This window comes from Arvicola amphibius, chromosome 10, assembly GCF_903992535.2.
Source record: "Arvicola amphibius chromosome 10, mArvAmp1.2, whole genome shotgun sequence".
In the NCBI taxonomy this organism is placed as follows: domain Eukaryota; kingdom Metazoa; phylum Chordata; class Mammalia; order Rodentia; family Cricetidae; genus Arvicola; species Arvicola amphibius.
Window position 1 is genome coordinate 36,385,197 of NC_052056.1, and position 19,005 is coordinate 36,404,201.

The 19,005-nt window shown below is 35.0% G+C and overlaps 1 protein-coding gene across 1 annotated transcript; it reads left to right on the plus strand.

Moving 5' to 3' along the window:
• Positions 1-17,784: 17,784 nt before the first annotated feature.
• LOC119825219 (olfactory receptor 187-like) lies at positions 17,785-18,714 on the plus strand. Its single transcript, XM_038345958.1, has one exon. It carries the CDS (start codon positions 17,785-17,787, stop codon positions 18,712-18,714), a length of 930 nt encoding a protein of 309 aa, XP_038201886.1.
• Positions 18,715-19,005: the final 291 nt, after the last annotated feature.

Sequence of the window (19,005 nt, forward strand, 5' to 3'; positions counted from 1 at the left end):
TGAGATTATGTATACACATCAATGAGATTACACACTACAATATTGGTAGAGAAGACACAAAACTCCTTCAGCAAAAGTGAGCAACAGCTTTCAGAGTCAATGGTCTTGTAGCCCTAGTCTTGACAGGATTAATTCTCCATCAGATAACCATGTCTCTGGTGGGTTGACATCTGCCTTCCTTGCTTTGTTAATAGTGAGAAGTTCTTGTTTGCAGTTTTTTCCCTTTACCAAATATGGCTTTATTTTTTATTAAATTATGCAATTTTTACAAATTTTCACCTCCTCCCATTTCCCTTTCCCTCCCTCCACTTCCCCTCCCCCTCCCTGTCCAGTCCAAGGAGCAGTCAGGGTTCCCTGCCCTGTGGGAAGTCCAAGGTCCTCCCCTCTCCATACAGGTCTAGGAAGGTGAGCATCCAAACAGACTAGGTTCCCACAAAGCCAGTACATGCAGTAAAATCAAAACCCAGTGCCATTGTCCTTTGCTTTTCAGTCAGCCCTCATTGTCTGCCACGATCAGAGAGTCCAGTTTGATCACATGCTCCATCAGTCCCAGTCCAGTTGGCTTTTGTGAGCTCCCATTAGATCAGTTCCATTGTCTCAGTGAGTGGACACACCCCTCGCAGTCCTAATTTCCTTGGTCATGTTCAAATTCAAACACCTAAAGAATCATTCATATTTATGTTATTTCCTTCCATTTATGAAGAGTGATCTCAATGAACTAGATAAGTCAATAATGGGTCTATGTGTACCAACTTTTGCAAAAATAGAAATTTCAGATCAAAGCTGAGAACATAAATTAAATGGATACAAAATTGAAATATTTAGTAGGCAGTTTGACCATATAACCTTTTAACAAAGCTAAAGTAGTGGATTTACCCATAGTGTCTATGACTGCCTGTGAGCCTTTGACCAGATTCACAGTAATAGACATGAAATCCTCTAACAGAACGAGCCTCAAACCCAATCAGAAAGCAGCTAGCTGCCCGCAACACATCCCTCCCACTATATACCAATAAAATCATCTTGTTTGGCAAGTGGTATTAAAGCATGAAAGGCCCAAAAGCTCAGACAAACTAACTATTTTTGTTAATTTTTAGCCCCCTAATACCTGTAGTTCAAATTCTCTCAATATGAAATCTAGAGAGCTAGGAAAAATATTTCAAGCATGGTTTCCCTGTGCTTTGCAACTAGGTGCCTATATCTATACAGTTCTGGAGAACAATCAAGAGCAACAGTCATCACCTGAATAGCTTGGTAGAGTCTCTAGAGCTAATTTAGGAGTGCATTTTCTCAACAAATAACTATCCATCAACTATACTATGATTCATTGAATCACAGGCATTGAAATGATTATTAGGTAAATCAGTAAGTTGCAATGAATTAATGTGTTTCTTCATATTGCTTTTATTTTCTGAACATGAATACTTTAACATTTTGCAGATCAGGAGTTTTCTGAAATTTATTTTTGTGATTCTGAGATGTACTTGATTAAGAAATGCTGAATTAAAATTGACTAAGATCATTTTTCAGTTAAGATTTTTAATATCTATTTGTTGTATTTGTTAAGATTCCTAAGCTAAATGACATACTTTTAATGCAATCTATTTCTACATGTAATCTTATAAATACATACCATATATACATATATTTTATATAGCTTGTAATATATTTTATTATATGTATTTTCTGATGTTTCCTCACAACTTAATTTTTTGGTAAAGCTAAAACATTGTCTTCCATTTGTATTATTAGATATTTATTAGATTTATTCATTATTAGTGACAATGATGTTTTTAATCTTTCTTAAGGTATTGTTCATTGGCTGTTCATATTCTAAAGTGACTTGTATTCTTTTCCAGCTAAGCAAAATATAGTCTACAGTAAGATGTATTTAAGCTATATAAATTCTCTAGTTTCCAATGCTTGTCATCTGTGGAGAAAATATTTAAAACGTTGTTTGTAATAGATATAAAATTTGGAAGTGGAAAGTTGTCATTGTATTCCAAATTACCTGACATCATTCTAAAAAGAACTTTAACTCAAACCCTGTGTTTCAAAATAAGTTAAAATCCCATAGAGAATTCTTATATACTATAAGAATTCTTCCATGCTATTAATACATTACTATTCACACTACCATATATATGCTATCACAAGACAGTGTTACATTCTGAAATATGTTCATGTGACTTTGAATAGTTTGTGTAGTATATTCTCTTCCCTCATGATCTCATCTTTGACACAACTTTAAATATCATCTCATTATACTTCCCCTTTACAACAACGAGTTATCAGACATCCCTTATTAATGCAGTTAAGCTTCTATTGATGACAAAAATACCTACAAACAAAAAACAAAATGATTAATGAAGGGGTTTAAGAGATTGTTCAATGATTAAGAAAACTTATAGCTCTCCCAGAAGACCTGAGTTAAGTTCCCAGCACCCATGTCAGAAAGTTGACAACTATCTAAAATTCTAGTTCCAGGATTCCTCAACCTTCTGTCCTCCATGGGAACCTGCACTCATGTGCACATACCCACACACAGACACATGTGCGGACAATTAAAAATAAATCTTGAAAATAAAAAGCAGACCCCAAAACGAGGTTAATTTGTTTCCACTACTTAGCAATGTAACACAGTTTGCTTTAGTGTAGTATGATATAATGAATTGTGGATAAGTTATGTAATTTAAGAAAGCTTATATGACAGCCAGGGAACAGAGAGAGAAGGGGTGATGCCAGAAGTGTCTATATACCTTTCAAGGTCATATGCAATGACCTTATTTCCTCTCACTGTGCCTCTTAAATGTCCTGCACTCTCAGCAAGTCAGCAGATACACAAAACCCTAGTTTTCAGCAGGTGGCTTTTGAGGAACAGTAAATATCCACATTATAAAAATATTTTTGTGGTCTTGCAAATTTTTATAAGAAATGAGCATACATTCATCAAGGGTATTTTTCTGATTATTATTATATTACAGGTTTGGGAAAATCTGTACAGGTTATGGGAACACCGTAGAGTAAATTATTATTTTAATCACTATAAATCAACAGTAAATACTATCAATGTGACTAATAACTCTTAATAGTGACCAATATCAATTAGCTACAATAATGTTTACAGTTTTCTACATCATAATGTACTTTTTTTCTACTTTTCTTCTATAATTATGAGTGAAGTATTTACCAGATCACAGTTAAGGAATCATATTTTTCTGAAACACCAGATTACAGATTGCACAATTAGATACGCCAGGTAACTTAAGTCATTATTTAACCAGTTCTCAGGAAGTGTCACTGATCCCACTGAATTTTCCTCCTAAATGCCTCTCATGGTCTTTAACCTTTACCAGTGAAATCTTAAAATATTCCTATATTCCTTGGAAAAATGAGAAGTTTGATTTAAATTATATAATTGTTTATTCCCCTCTCAAAAGTTCCTTTTTTGGAAATTCATCTCTACATTGCTTACAGGTATTGATATCACATCATGCAGACTTAAAGATCCGGAGTGATGAACAACACTCAGGATTACAGCATAAGACACAGCAGCCCTGCTGAAGCCTGATTGTCTGTCCTCTGTTTTCTCTTCCCTGGTTGCAGGGCCTCTCCTTAAAGAGGAAACTCTTCTCTCCTCCTGTTTCTGATGATCCTTCCCTTCTGTTGCTTAGGGATTGTGTTTTTTAAGTATATTTTGTATATCTCTAGTTTTCAATTTTAGCTTTTGAATGTTGTCCAGTGTCTAGGACACTGATTTCCTGGAGAGGAATTGATGATTCGGTGATGAGAAAACTGTTTCTCTTTGTTGTTCTGTCTCATTGACTTCTAGAGTTCCAGATAATCTTGAGTTCTTTGACTTTCTCCTCATAGAATGTATCTATGCCAAGGTTAGTCAAATTTTAGAGATTACATGTAGCTAAATATTACAGAATATTCTGTTTCAATCACAAAGTTATAAACTTCCATTGTAGACTTTCTGGGATTTTCTGTGTATGTTGTAGGGAAGAGGAGAGATCCTATTTTTAAAAGACTCAGCATTTTGCATTTAACAATTAACCTTTTGTTTTCACAAATTTTGGGTGTATAACCAAACAATGTCTGATTTGCCTTAGGCACTACTCAAAGTGGCATAATTCATATCCAACAAAACTTGGGTGGCCAAGAACCAGAGAAAAGACAACCCAGCGGTCTATAAATTCAACGCCATCCCCATCAAAATCCCAACAAAATTCTTCACAGATCTTGAGAGAACAATAATCAACATTATATGGATAAACAAAAGACCCAGGATAGCACAAACAATCCTATACATAAATGAACTTTCAGAGGCATTACCATCCCTGACTTCAAACTCTATTACAGAGCTACAGTAATGAAAACAGCTTGGTATTGGCATAAAAAAGAGAGACATTGACAAATGGAATCAAATTGAAGACCCGGATATTAACCCACAAAACTAAGAACACCTGATTTTCAACAAAGGAGCTAAAATTATACAATGGAAGAAAGAAAGCATCTTCAACAAATGGTGCTGGCATAACTGGATGTCAACCTGTAGAAGAATGAAAATAGATCCATATCTATCACCATGCACAAAACTCAAGTCCAAATGGATTAAACACCTCAATATAAATCTGAACACACTGAACCTGATAGAAGAGAAAGTGGGATGTAGACTGCCACACTTGGGCACAGGAGACCACTTCCTACATATAACCCCAGTAGCACAGACAATGAAAGGAACAATGAATAAATGGGACCTCCTGAAACTGAGAAGCTTCTGTAATGCAAAGGACACTGTCATTAAGTCAAAAAGGCATCCTATTGAGTGGGAAAAGATTTTCACCAACCCCACATCAGACAAAGGTCTGATCTCCAAAATATATAAGGAACTCAAGATATTAGACATTAAAATTCTAATTAACCCAATTAAAAAATGGGGTAGAGAACTAAACAGAGAATTCTCAACAGAAGAAGTTCAAATGGCCAAAAGATACTTAAGGTCATGTTCAACTTCCTTAACAATTAGTGAAATGCAAATCAAAACAACTTTGAGATACCATCTTACACCTGTCAGAATGGTTAAAATAAAAAACACCAATGATAGCCTATGCAGGAGAGGATGTGGAGTAAGGGGAACACTCATCCATTGCTGATGAGAATGCAAACTTGTGCAACCACTTTGGAAATCAGTGTGGTGGTTTCTCAGAAAATTGGGAATCAACCTACCTAAGGATCCAGCGATACCACTCTTGGAAATGTACCCAAGAGATGTCTAATCATACTAAAGAAGCATTGGTTCAACTATGTTCATAACAGCATTATTTGTAATAGCCAGAACCTGGAAACAACCTAGATGCCCCTCAATGGAAGAATGGAAAAAGAAAGTGTGGAATATATACGCATTAAAGTACTACTCAGCGGTAAAAAAACAATGACATCTTGAATTTTGCATGCAAATGGATGGAAATAAAAACACTATACTGAGTGAGGTAACTCAGACCCAAAAAGAAGAATATGGTATGTCCTCACTCATTAGTGGACTCTAGCCATAAACAAAGGTTATTGAGCCTATAGTTCACAAGCCTAGAGAAGCCAAATAACAAGGTGAACCCAAAGAAAAACAAATATTGATCCTCCTGGAAATTGGAAGCAAACAAGATCACAGGCCAAAAGTTGGGACAATGGGGGTGGGGGTAGGGACGGGGGTGGTTATGGGGGAAGGGGCGAGGGGGAGCAAGAATGGAGAAGGGAAAGACTGGGGAGAGTTTGGGGGAGTGGAAGGGTGGATATGGAGGAAGGGTGGATATAGGAGCAGGGAAGATGATATCTACATTAAGGGAGCCATTTTAGGGTTGGCAAGAGACTTGGCTCTAGAGGGGATTCCAGGTGTTCACAGGGATGTCCCCAGCAAGGGCTTCGAGCAGCATAGCAGAGGGTGCCTGAACTGGCCTTGCCCCACTATGACACTGATGATTATCTTGAATATCACCATAGAATCTTCGACCGGTGATGGATGGAGATAGAGACCCTCATCAGAGCAATGGACTGAGCTCCCAAGGTCTAGTTGAAGAGCAGAGGGAGGGAGAAGATGACCAAGGAAATCAGGACCTTTAGGGGTTGGTCCACCCACTGAGACTGTGCCTGATCTAATGGGAGCTCACCAAATCCAGCTGGACCAGGACTGAACAAGCTTGTGATCAAACCAGACTCTCTGAATGTGGCTGCCAGTGGGGAGCAGACTGAGAAGCCATCGATAATGGCACTAGGACCTGTTTCTACTTTATGTGCTGGCTTTTGGGGACCCTAGTGTATTTGGATGCACACCTTCCTAGGCCTGGATGGAGGGGGGAGGGCCTTGGACTTCCTATGGGGTAGGGTACCCTGCCCTCTCTGAAGGTAGGGAAGGTGAGAGAGGAGGGGAAATGGGGGAATGGGAGGGGAATGGGAGGAGGGAAAGAAGTTTAAATTTTTGAATGGAAAAATAAAAAAAGATAGCCAAGAGACATAGTATAAAGCCAAATACTACATATCAAAACATAACAGTAACAATAATAAAATAATTCTTAAATATATTATGCTGTACTTGTATTATTCAGTCTTCATAAGAAAAGCTTTCTCCTGCAGGAGATAGGAACACATACAGAGATCAACTGCCAAACATAACACAGAGAGAATGACGTGGAGCACCCAATCTTAAATGGGACATCTCCATCAAATCCCTCCCCTTGGAGATCAGGGAACATCATAGAAGAGGAGGTAGAATGATTTTAAGACCCAGAGGGGATGGAGGATACCAGGAAAAAAAGGATTTCCGAATCAATTGAGCAAGATACATATGACCTCATAGAGACTGAAGCAACAAGCACTGGACCAACACAGTTCTGAAGCATGTCCTCTGCTTATAAGTGTAAAGATAGCTTAAAGTTTTGTATTTTTATAAGACCTCTGTATGCGTGAAAGAATAGGTCTGTAACTCTACTGACATATATTGGGCTTTGTTTTCTTCTGTTAGTTTGTCATGTGATAGTTTTCGTTTTAGCACTACATTTTATTTTATTAAAAATGTTTCTAAAAATTAAATATTATTGAATGAAACAAAACAATGACCATTATTTTTAACACAATTTTTAACACAAATTATTTTTAACATAAATTCCTTGGAATTTCATCATTCACCTCGGTGAGTGTGTTGATGATCTCTGATCTGCTTCATCCTTGCCTCATTCTCCCTGAGAAACAGAGACATCCATGACTACATGGCTGCAGTGAGATTTTCATTCTCCTCTCTCATCCATGGAAATGGTGTCTTCCATATTTTTTCATTTCCCTTTTGGGATACTGGCTGGAGCACTTCTCAGCTCCTTATTACAGTGACCTATATGTCGCTAGGGCTCAAAATTTTTCTATATTTAAGGCTTTTTTGTTATTATCTTATTGGATTCAGTTTTACAGGGTGCTGGTGTTTTTTAAGTAGGAGTGGCATTGGACTAATCTTTTGTGCTGTCCCACTTCAGTTAAAAGCTATTTCTGGAATTGGGGTATGGCTGTCTCTCTTCTAGACCCAAGCATGCTTGTGTAAAATGTTTACTCTAAAATCTCTGTCCCACATCATGCAAGCCATCTACTATGTGACAGAAAAAGGAAAAAACAAAATAAAGCGACAGACTATTCAAATTTGGGATTGTCACTACATATCTCATATGCTTTTGATTTTGTACAAATTCTCTAAAAGTTTTGCTAAGTTATAAATCTTACCTTAAATACTGTAAGCATATGAGGTAAAGTTCCATATCAGAAAAATCTGTAACACTAGGGTTGATAGTTAAAAATCTATGCTTAGATAATCTTAAAGGAACCTTGTGCTGTGATACCATTTTGGGAAAAACCAACTAAACAAGAAATAACTCATAATAGTTATGAATACCAAACCAATGATTCCTCTACTATTTTTGATCACCCTAGCAAGCTTCCCCCATCAGCCCCAAATTGCAGTCGCTTCTCTCTATGTTCTCTGATTTCCTTTTCCATCTATAGTGACAGGCTGCCCACCCAGTCAGAGCTGAGTATATAGTTCCCAACTGACAGCATACCTTTCCTTCTGAACTGCAAGGCTTAAACCTATGAGTTTATTGAAACGAACTATGTTCAAGCTACTAAAATTTCCAACATCCATTTTCCTGCAAATGACATCATTTCACCTTTTTTTCTCTGGCTGAATACTCCATTGTATAAGCATTATGAGTAATAATCTGTTGTGTATATATATACCTGAATTTCTTTATTCATCTGCTTATGAGCACCTGCAAGTGTCATGGCAGGAAGGAAAATAAAACTCAAAGATATAAGAATTAAAACTTGGTTCAGCCTGCCTTAGTCAGTCTAGCTAGATCAAGCTTCTAGAGATTCTGATGCCAATTAGTTTATTGTACTCATATTTAAACAAAGTAGAATTTGGGGAAAAATTACTATCCAACAATCATTCCAATTCCAAGCAAAATAAACCTTATAGTGTGATTACACAAACACTTTTTTTCAAAGGACATATGACTATGAAGATTGTTTCTACAGCTTAAGGATCTAGGATCTGTTGCGGTCTCTGAGATATTATAGGCTATCTCCCCTAAGGACAAGACCTACTAACTAAGGGCTAGAGAATGAGGTCTATGGAGTGAGAGTCTCGGATTATGGGAGATTTGAGTGAGGTCTGCCAAAATAGAAAAGAAAGATCACCAGGTCATTAACAACAACCACTCACAACTTTCTGGGTAGAAAGCAGGTGTTTTATTTATTCCATTGAGGACAAAATCCTGCATGTTTGTGTTTAACCTTCCTGGTTAAACCTTTCCCTATCGCTTATCTGTGAAAAGAAACTCTTTTGTTTCCACAACAAGCATCTAGGTTGATTCTATACCTTGACTACTGTATATAATGTCAAAATGAATATAGCTGTTCAAATATTGAATAGAAAGCAAAATCATATAATAGTTATTGGGGATACAGTATTGGAAATTATTGGTAATAAAAATCTGGAAATTTTATGCAAATGAGCCATACAATTTTTCCCTCTTTGCTTCACTAATTGTCTACTGAACTTGCTGCATCTGCTTTGTCAGTACACATCCTGATTGGCAAGTCTACATAGTATCAAAATCACTCATCTTTGTAGAATATTAATACAACCTCTATTCTCTGAGTTGCTTTGATTGACTTGTTTTACTAACCTACTGAAATTATTTTCTTTAAAATATCAGTAAGAACAGTTATTGAAAGCGGAATTTATACAATTATTATGTAAAATGGTAAGCTGATAAATAAAAAAATTCAAACTAACAGCTCAGAGATTGGTTACACCCCCACTGGTCTTCCCTTCCCAACTCCATTTACCTAACAAAGATAACAAACCATCCATAGGCTTTGATAGAAGACTATCTTCCAGGTGACTCTTGATGTCATCAAGATTACAATTGAAATTAGTCATAATTAAAAGAAACCATGAAAAAATATGTAAATCTGTGGAGATTAAAGAACTTATTCTTGAATGAAAAAATGGAAAAAAGAGAAAATAAAGAAAAATTTCCAGGATTGAATAAAATTAAAGTTCAACTGTATTAGTTTCTTTCCATATCACTATGAAAAATATTCTAACAAGAAAAAACTTAATGAAGATTGTGTTTTCTTTAGTTGGAAATTTGAGAGTGTATAATATATCGTGGTGGGGAAGGTAGCAAGAGTAGATCACTGGTGTACATTTTTCTGTAATCAGGAAGCAAATAGTAAATAGCAAGTGGTTCCAGACTATAAAAATCAAATCCACCCCATAAAGATTCAGTTCCTCCAGTGAAACTCCTCATCATAAAGACTATACACTCTTTTCAAGTCACAAGATGGTGACTAATGTTCAGACAGATGAGTCAATAGAGGCAGTTCACAAGCAAAACATAACATTACATAGGCTTCATTGTCACCCCTTATTCAAAATGTATTCACAATTACAAAAGTCTTCATTGTGTTTACACTCGGTATCTGTCATAAATCTAATGTTCAAAGTTTCTTCTAAGATTCAAGGGTATAATGTCTCCAATATACAATATTTTTTAAATTAAATAATTTTACCATACTACAACAAAGAATAAACAACAAAGTAGAAGAGATTAAACTAAGGTAAGATTGAAACTCAGCAGCAAACATGAAATCCTTCAGGGAAGTGTCAGGCAACTGAACCTCATGATAGACTCATAAACGCTTCAGTGGGCATGAGTTATTATGTTGCTACAGTTCCACTGCTTAAAAACATATAGCCTCTCTCAGACAAATTCAAGCCCATGTGTGCTGCTTTCCACAGTGGATATTCCATGGTCTTGTCACTCCAGCATCTTCTGGTATAAATTGCTGTTCATTGGGGGAACTGAGTGACATCTGCTGGTACAGATAGCAAAGATCACCAGGTCTTTAACAACATCTGCTCACAGAACAATGTCTGGCACAAACACTTCTCTGAAACTAATGGAAAAAGACTTTATGACTCCATAAAATCAGAATCTTTCTTGAATGCAAATCACCACCATGTGGATGACTCTGTCTTGTTGTGATAGTTCAGAACATCCTTGTCATCCTAGAACAAAGATAAATAAGCATCTCTGTGTCAACTTTGTGGAAACACGTGCCTAGGCAATTGTTTCAGAGCATCAGGTCCTTTCAGAGGTATTTTTAGTTCATCTATTCTATATACATATGGTACTTCACCTCAAGATGAAGCCTTTATTACTATACACAAGTACACAAGTATAAACATTTTCAGTGCCTTTACTAGTCACACTTCCATGAGTGTATTCACCCTCTATATGCTATGAATATGTTTTATTACCATTGGTTAATAAAGAAGCTGTTTTATCCCATGGCAAGCCAGAATATAGGTAGACAGGAAAACCAAATTGAATGTAAGGAGAAAGAACGTGGAGTGAGGGAGATGCCACATAGCTACTGGAGGAGATAGATAACAGTCAGTCACCAAGGAAACAAGAAATGTAGAAAATGAGGTAATGCCATGGCCATGTGGCTACACACAGACAAATAGAAATGGGTTAATTTAAGATGCAAGAAATATCTAGGAATACACCTGAGCCATTGACCTAACAGTGTTGTAATTAATATAGTGTTATTATTTCAGTCTGGGCAGCCAGGAACTGAAAGCACAGCCTCCATGTACACTTCAAACATCTTTTTCTTCCTTTATTATTGCTCTCTCACTACTGGACCCAATATGAGCAGGTGAGCAATAGTCATTCTACAGCCTGAATATTATACTGCCTTAAAATTTCCACTAAACAAATTAATTTATTAACTTTAAAGTCAGTCTTACATTAGTTCTCAGGACATGAGCAGAATGCACACAAATTCTTCCTAGAATGCATTATGAATGACATCAACATAATGCCTCTCTCCACATCTAAAACCTCATGAACAATCAAGAAAATAATATAAGTTGGAAGAAGCATACTAGCATTGTTGAATGGCAGGACAATTTTATCCTTCTATCTTTACCTATAGAATACTGGTGGCCTTGTCAGTGGAGCAGCAGGTGCCAACTGACTTCAGGGTATCAGCTCATAAACATGCAAGGTCTGATAAGTGCATCTTGGTCAAGGCCCTGAGAGACTCAACCATAGAATATCTTTTCCTACTGGTTGTCTTTACTTGTTTATTGCTGCTATTTTCCTCTGGTACCTGACATAGTGTGAATGGGTGTGGCATGTTGTGAATGTGTTATTATTATCCCATTGAAATATCACTTTCTATTAGGCATTTTTACCTGTGAATGACTACAAAAATTGTTTCCTCCTAAGTTTTACTGTTTAACTTAAACAATGATTTTATACAATTATAGTGTTAGTTTATATAAGAGTTTAGTTATTAAGGGTCTTTAATAAATATATAGAGAGATTGTAATAGAGGATAGCTTGATGAAAAAACTAATATAGATAAAAGCAAGATATGGTGTGGCTCCCACCCCTGATAAAGGATAGTCTGCAAAGGATAGAAAATAAGAACAATGAAATGTTACGAGGCTAGTTTCGCTTGAGGAGCCATATAGACATGGGTTATTGATGAAGACAAATGAAGCTGAATTAGTTCAAGTTCTTTTAACATTAATGTTTAGACATGGATCCACAGATTTTGATGTGTATCATAGCTGAAACAATGTTTTAAATAAGACTTAAGTTTGGGTTGATATAGTTGATGTTAAAAAGCTTGAGAAAAATCATCTAAAGTTTAGAGAGGCACATAGTTGAGTCAGCGACTCTTTGAGGGCAAGAAACAAGAACAAGGCAGCCCAATTGTTATTAGCTGAAAAGCCTTTCTTGCTACAATTGGTTGGTGATCAGAGATCTGTTGGGGCTGCTCCAATGAGTCAGCAAAAGTACCTGAGGTATGAGGTTTAAAGAAATCAAAGATAAGTCAGCATTGGGCGGTCTTTTTGTTGATGTCAAACAGCATCAAGTTTATTTTAGAACCTGCATATAACAGACAAAAGGCAAAATGCAGAACAAAGAACAGCATAGCCAGTTAACCACCTCTCTGCTCTATCCTTGAGTTAAGGAATAGGCAGGCATTCTATCATGTGTCTCTTGCTAACAACAAGCAGTTGCATTTTTTTAAATCTCAATATGCCTTCAGCTATCACCAGCTAGCCTGTGTCTTAGCTATGTAATGTGTTCTTTCCCATAGGCTTAAACAGAATATTCTTACAGCTTTCAATAAGTTTGCCAAAAGCAAAGTTGAACTTAAATAACTCATGAGTCAAAATATACTCTAGATGGAAACTCTTAGGATAGGATTGGGGTTAGGTTTTAGGATTAAGGTTAGGGTTTGTTTACAAAGATGATGATTAATTCCTTGTACTTGTATCTGCACTTCACTTCTTGATAAATAAAAAATTGATGAATGAATGTATACCCTGAAGATTTAAAGTAGAGATGAATAAATATTTTTCATATATAAAAGATTAGACTTGTGATTCTTCTAAGATTTTATATGGTTATTTTGACATAAATGAAAAAATAATTGGTTCTTTCTTTGAAACTACAAAATACAGCCCACCAATAAAAACCTGGCTGAGAAAAATGCCTTTCTTGCTTACATTCTGTTAATCTATAACAAGTTCCTGGGATATGAATATATGTGGGTTTGGAGTACAACTTTGTTTTTCACCTGTAATATGAAAAATGTTTAATCATGTAATGAATACTTAAAACATCCTGTGTTTTACTTGTATTCATTGTAATCATTCACTTGAAATAAAATGTAACCATGTTGTAACTTTTACACTGTTTGAAAGAATTGCTGGCATATATAAGTTGTAATAGGAAAAACTGAAGTTAAATAGAAGGAAGACATCAGAGGAGACAGAAGGATACATCCAAAAAAGAAATAAAGAATAGAGAGAGAGAACAGATAAAGACCCTGAGAGCATGTGTGTGTGTAGTTTTTTCCTGGTTTTGTGCCTCCTCTAGTGTGAAGACCCACAGAGGAGGTCAGAGAGTTTGAGTTTATTTTTTGCTCCCTCAAATTTGTTGACAACAGGTGTGTTTACAAATAAGAGATTCTGTCCTAGGGTGGGGTTAGATAGTATTTTGTGTATAGAGGTGGACCAACTCCATCTGTACCAAAAGTTGGAGAATTAAAGTCTATTTCTTAAATCATGTGTGTTGCTTCCCATACCTCTCTTAAAGTGAAATATAGAAGCATGTGAAATATGAGGTGGATTCAATATTCACTGATTGTCCCTCCTGTATTGTACTGTTTCTGCCTCTTATTTCTCCTATATTCCTGTTCCTTTTGCTAAATAATTCTAACCCTCATGCTCCTACCCAGGAATGTATGAGTATTTTATCTTCAATACCCTAGAGACTTAAGTTTAGCCCCCTTCTCAGAATCCGAAGATTTAAAATTGAGTCAAGTTAAGTGTTAGTCCTCCAACTCTGCTGGGTCCTCCTCACCCTAAAATACTGGAATCTCACCCTCACAGTAGCAGCAAGACAAGATCTTCAAGATATTGGTAAGAAAGAGGCGTTCGTGAGATACCACAGTTCCTGAGGATTGGTAAGTAGTTAATACTTGGTGGGAAGGGATAGGCATTTTCTTCAGTAATATGTCCACTGGTAGGTAACTGCGTAAATGTAAACAACCCCTCACAAATATCTGATGAAACTCATCACATCATGGAAAGGAAGGGTAGGTATGAAAGTCAAGCAGATACCAATTAGGAAATGGACATGGACTAACCAGAGTGAGGGGGTAATTGAGAGTAAATGTGATTAAAATACATCATCTCCCCTTCCACATAGTTGTATAGCAAAAAATATAATTTAAATTACTCCCATAGTTATATTTAATATTTCAAACACTGGAAGGAGAAAATAAATGTAGTATGGTGGATGATAATTAGAACTTTTATTATAATAAAGAAAATGAAATAAGCTAATATGAGGTTATATAGCTTATTGCATGAAGTTATAATCTTAGTTTTACTGATATGATATGTATTCTTCATTAAGTTCAAAAATTAAAGATTTCACTTTTTTAGAGGAGTGCAAGAAAATAATTGTAACTATATATCAAAATTAGAGTTTCTAACAGTAAATGAACACTTATAGTTTTGAAGTCTTCAGTGCCCCATGGAACCAATTTAGGCTACTCCCCAAACCTGTGGTGTCCAGTAGAGAAACCTCTCTTTTGCCTCCAGTGAACCCTGATCCTCTTGTGGGAATTTCAGTTCTTTAGCCTTTCCTTCTATAATAAGAGGAGGTCAGGGTATAAAAGGTTCTTTCCTGGAAGGAGAGGTCACATATTCAAAGCTTATTATGCTTAGATATGAAGCATCCAAACAAATTGTTACAAACAGAATCATCCGTCATGATCCTGGAGTCTTGTGGTACTCTATTCTTTGTGCTTTAGAACACTGATTATTTTTAAGGATCTCTACAAATTTTTCTGGATATAGGTAAGAAAAAAAGGAGTCTGTAGTTTCCAACATGCTTTCCATAGAAATTTAAGAATTCTTTTTAATTCATAATAATTTTGTATATCTGGTATAAATGAAAATATCAATGAAGAATTATCTATATATTTTAACTCATGGTTAACTTTAAGTGGGCAAAATACCTGGAATTGTTATCTTTAAAAATATTTTTAATGCAATTTCTTTATTGATTTCTTGGGAATTGTAAATTATGTACCCTGATTCTGCTCATTTCCTATTTCCCCATATGTATCATTCACCCCTGTAGTGTGTTCCCAAAAAACAATTAAAGAAAAACATAAAAAATTTAAAACTAAACCAAACCAAACCATATAACAATCCCTCCTCCAGGAAAAAAAAAAAAAAACAACCTAGTATTTCCTCTACCATTCCTACCTCTCAAATACCTTTTTATTTGTCTTAATGGCATTAGGAGCTGTGCTGTGTCATTCTGTATATAATTATTTTACTTTAGAATAATGACTTCTAGCTATGAATCTAGCATTTAACAGCTGGGTTATATTTCCAATCTAGCCTGTAATGACCATTAAGTTCTCCTGAGCTACTGTGTTAACTTAAGATTCAGTATGAAACCTTAAAGATCCTCATATGTGCAATTATTCTGAAGATAACAGTAAAAAGAATATTCTTCAGTCAAATTCTTCCATAAGACGTTTAAGATCAGTTATTTAGAAGTAAAATTAAAGTTGCCTCTTCTATTTAAAAAATAATACTTACATTGCTTCTTTTTACACTTACATAACTTATATTATTTATCAACACATGCAAAACATATTGTATATATGTATACATATATATGTATACATATATGTATATAAGTAATGGTTTATTGAGTACTATACATTAATATATATCAGATATGCATTTAAGTACATAAAATATATACATATTGAAATATGTCAAAGATAGTCCCACTACTTTTTCTTGTGTTAATTATTTATTACATCTCCATATCTTAAGTAATTTAAAAATTTACATTTCTTGGTGTATTTTGAGTTCTGTGGAAGGAAATCTCTTCCCATTAAATTCACCTTAGAAATTACATACTGACTTGTTGTACATCACCTATATGCAAAATTACCTTCATCAATTTTATTCTACTAATACAAAATAAAATGGAATGTAACCTACATAATTGTTAGAGAGATATATAAATATGTGTTCTCAAATCTAACTAGTAAGATTTGTGTTGAAATATTTTCTAATTATTTTGACATCAAAAATGCATCATAGAAATATAGGAATAAATGTAGAGATGACTATATATGTTTAAATATATCAACTACAAAAATTAATGAAGTCAAATTTAATGTCTTTTAAAAATGTATAGTCTATAGAAAAATTTATTTTTATTTTTGCAAAAAGAAAATAATTTTATCAAGCTTCACAATAGATAATAAACAATAAAATTAAGAAATTTGATTTTTGTCATGTAAATGGCCGGTTTTTACATAGAAATTTGAAGACTGTCAGAATAATTAGTCTGAAAAACACAGGCATAACAGAAGCTAAGCATCAACACATGGTAATTAGTGTTAAGCCTACAGTAGACCAATACTATTAAGAATGTACCCTTCATATTCAGTGATAATGACCAAAAGACTTGTGTATCTTAAATGCAGAAAATCATTTGAAAAGACCATATTTATAGTCAACAAAGGATGCTTCCATTCCAATAAACACCAAGTTCACCTGTGGTGTGTCACGACATAATAGTCCCTCGATATTAAAAATCCTCTCAAATTTATATTTGTTTTCTTATTATTGTCAATGTCCAGTCACACAAGTTTCAATAACTTTATTTGCATTGAATATCATCAGTCAGGAGGTTTTTTATATAATTGGTCATTAGTTTCTAGTATATAAACTTCTATGACAATTTATAACTAACTCTTAGTATCAACAATTTGAATAAATGTTCCCAGAAAATTCTGCTTTACACAAGAGACTCTAGGTGCATTAAGAGTATTCTATATTTCTGATTTCTGGGTTTTTTCCCTTAGATAAATTATTATTATTATTATTATTAAAAATTTCTGCCTCCTCCTCACCTCCCATTTACTTCCCCCTCCCCCCTCCACTCCCCCTGCCTCTCCTGTCTGAAGAGCAGTAAGGGTTCCTTGCCCAGTGGGAAGTCCAAGGTCCTCCCCCCTCTATCCAGGTCTAGGAAGGTGAGTATCCAAACAGGCTAGCCCCCACAAAACCAGTATATGTAGAAGGATCAAAATCCAGTGCCATTATCCTTGATTTCTGATTCCTTTACTAGAAACTGATTTTATCTTCTTCTACGTAATAACTTTTGAAAATATTCCCAGCTCACTATATATTTTAAGATATCACTTTATTAAATTAGAGTACTGGAATTGACAAGGACCTTTCAGTTGAGTTTCCTGTTTAACCTAGTTGTTTAAAACACCTTTTGCCTTGTTTATAAATATTTAACACAAAGAATTTTCATACCAAACCAATTTGTAGTTCCACACATTTCACACAAGTTTGAAAGGTATCTTTCCCTTGAATATGTTAATGCATTAACAATTTCTCTTAGAATAATGAATTCTTTCACTCTGAAGAAAAGTTTTAATCTTATATGGTGATATTAAATGAAATTTAATAGTCATTCTGATGAGAACATGGGTGTGTTTTAAACTTTACTATCCAAATTTTTACTTTACAAAAATTTATAAATTCTATGTAATAGCCATCATCTCTCATTCTCAGGGACATACTGTGAGGACATGGGAACAGAGAATGCAACAGTGCTGACACAGTTTGTTCTCACAGGACTCACTCATCTGCCACAGTGGAAAATCCCCCTCTTCCTGCTGTTCTTGGTGATCTATCTCATCACCATTGTGGGGAACCTTGGTCTGATCACTCTCATATGGAACGACCCTGGCCTTCACATTCCCATGTACCTGTTTCTAGGGAATTTAGCATTTGTGGATACTTGGTTATCATCTACTGTGACACCAAAGATGCTACTAGACATTTTTGCCAAGAGTAAACTGATTTCTCTTTCAGAATGCATGATACAGTTTTTCTCATTTGCAATCAGTGCAACCACAGAATGTTTTCTCTTGGCAGCAATGGCCTATGATCGCTACATAGCCATATGCAAACCTTTACTCTACCCATTGATTATGACAAATAAACTCTGTATATGTCTGTTAATATTGTCCTTTATAGGTGGATTTATTCATGCTTTAATTCATGAAGGCTTTTTACTAAGACTAACGTTCTGTAATTCCAACATAATACATCATTTTTATTGTGATGTTATGCCACTGTTAAAGATTTCCTGTACTGACCCTTCTCTCAATTACCTAATGCTTTTTATTTTTTCTGGCTCAATTCAAGTATTTACTATTTCAACTATTCTTGTCTTTTACACTATCATTCTGTTTTCAATCTTAAATCAGAAATCTATCAAAGGCATAAAGAAAGCCTTCTCCACGTGTGGAGCCCATCTTCTGTCTGTGTCTTTATACTATGGCCCTCTTCTTTTCATGTATGTGCGCCCTGCATCTCCACAAGCAGATGACGATGACATGATAGATTCTGTATTTTACACTGTATTAATTCCTGTACTGAATCCAATTATCTACAGTTTGAGAAATAAGCAAGTAAAAAATTCACTTGCAAAATTCTTAAAGAGAAAGTCTTAGGTCTTATATTATTATCTGTTTTATTCTTATTAAAACATTGCAATGTTATGCAGAATTAATTTGACTGTATTTTGTACATTGTTCAAAATGTTTTGAAAATAAACCTAACCTAGAATTCTGTTGTGGGTGTTGTTTTGTTGTCCAATATGCACATGTATGTGGGAGTAGTTCTATTTAGTCAAACAAATGTGTACATTGGCCAGAGTATGCCAAGTTTCCTGCTTATTAATTTTTAAGTTATCTTCTTGAAAGAGTATATTTCACTAAACATGGAGCTAAAATTTTTACCTG

Bases quoted from the DNA above. Each gene is read 5' to 3' on its own strand.
- LOC119825219 (XM_038345958.1), top strand. From the start codon at position 17,785: ATGGGAACAGAGAATGCAACAGTGCTGACACAGTTTGTTCTCACAGGA.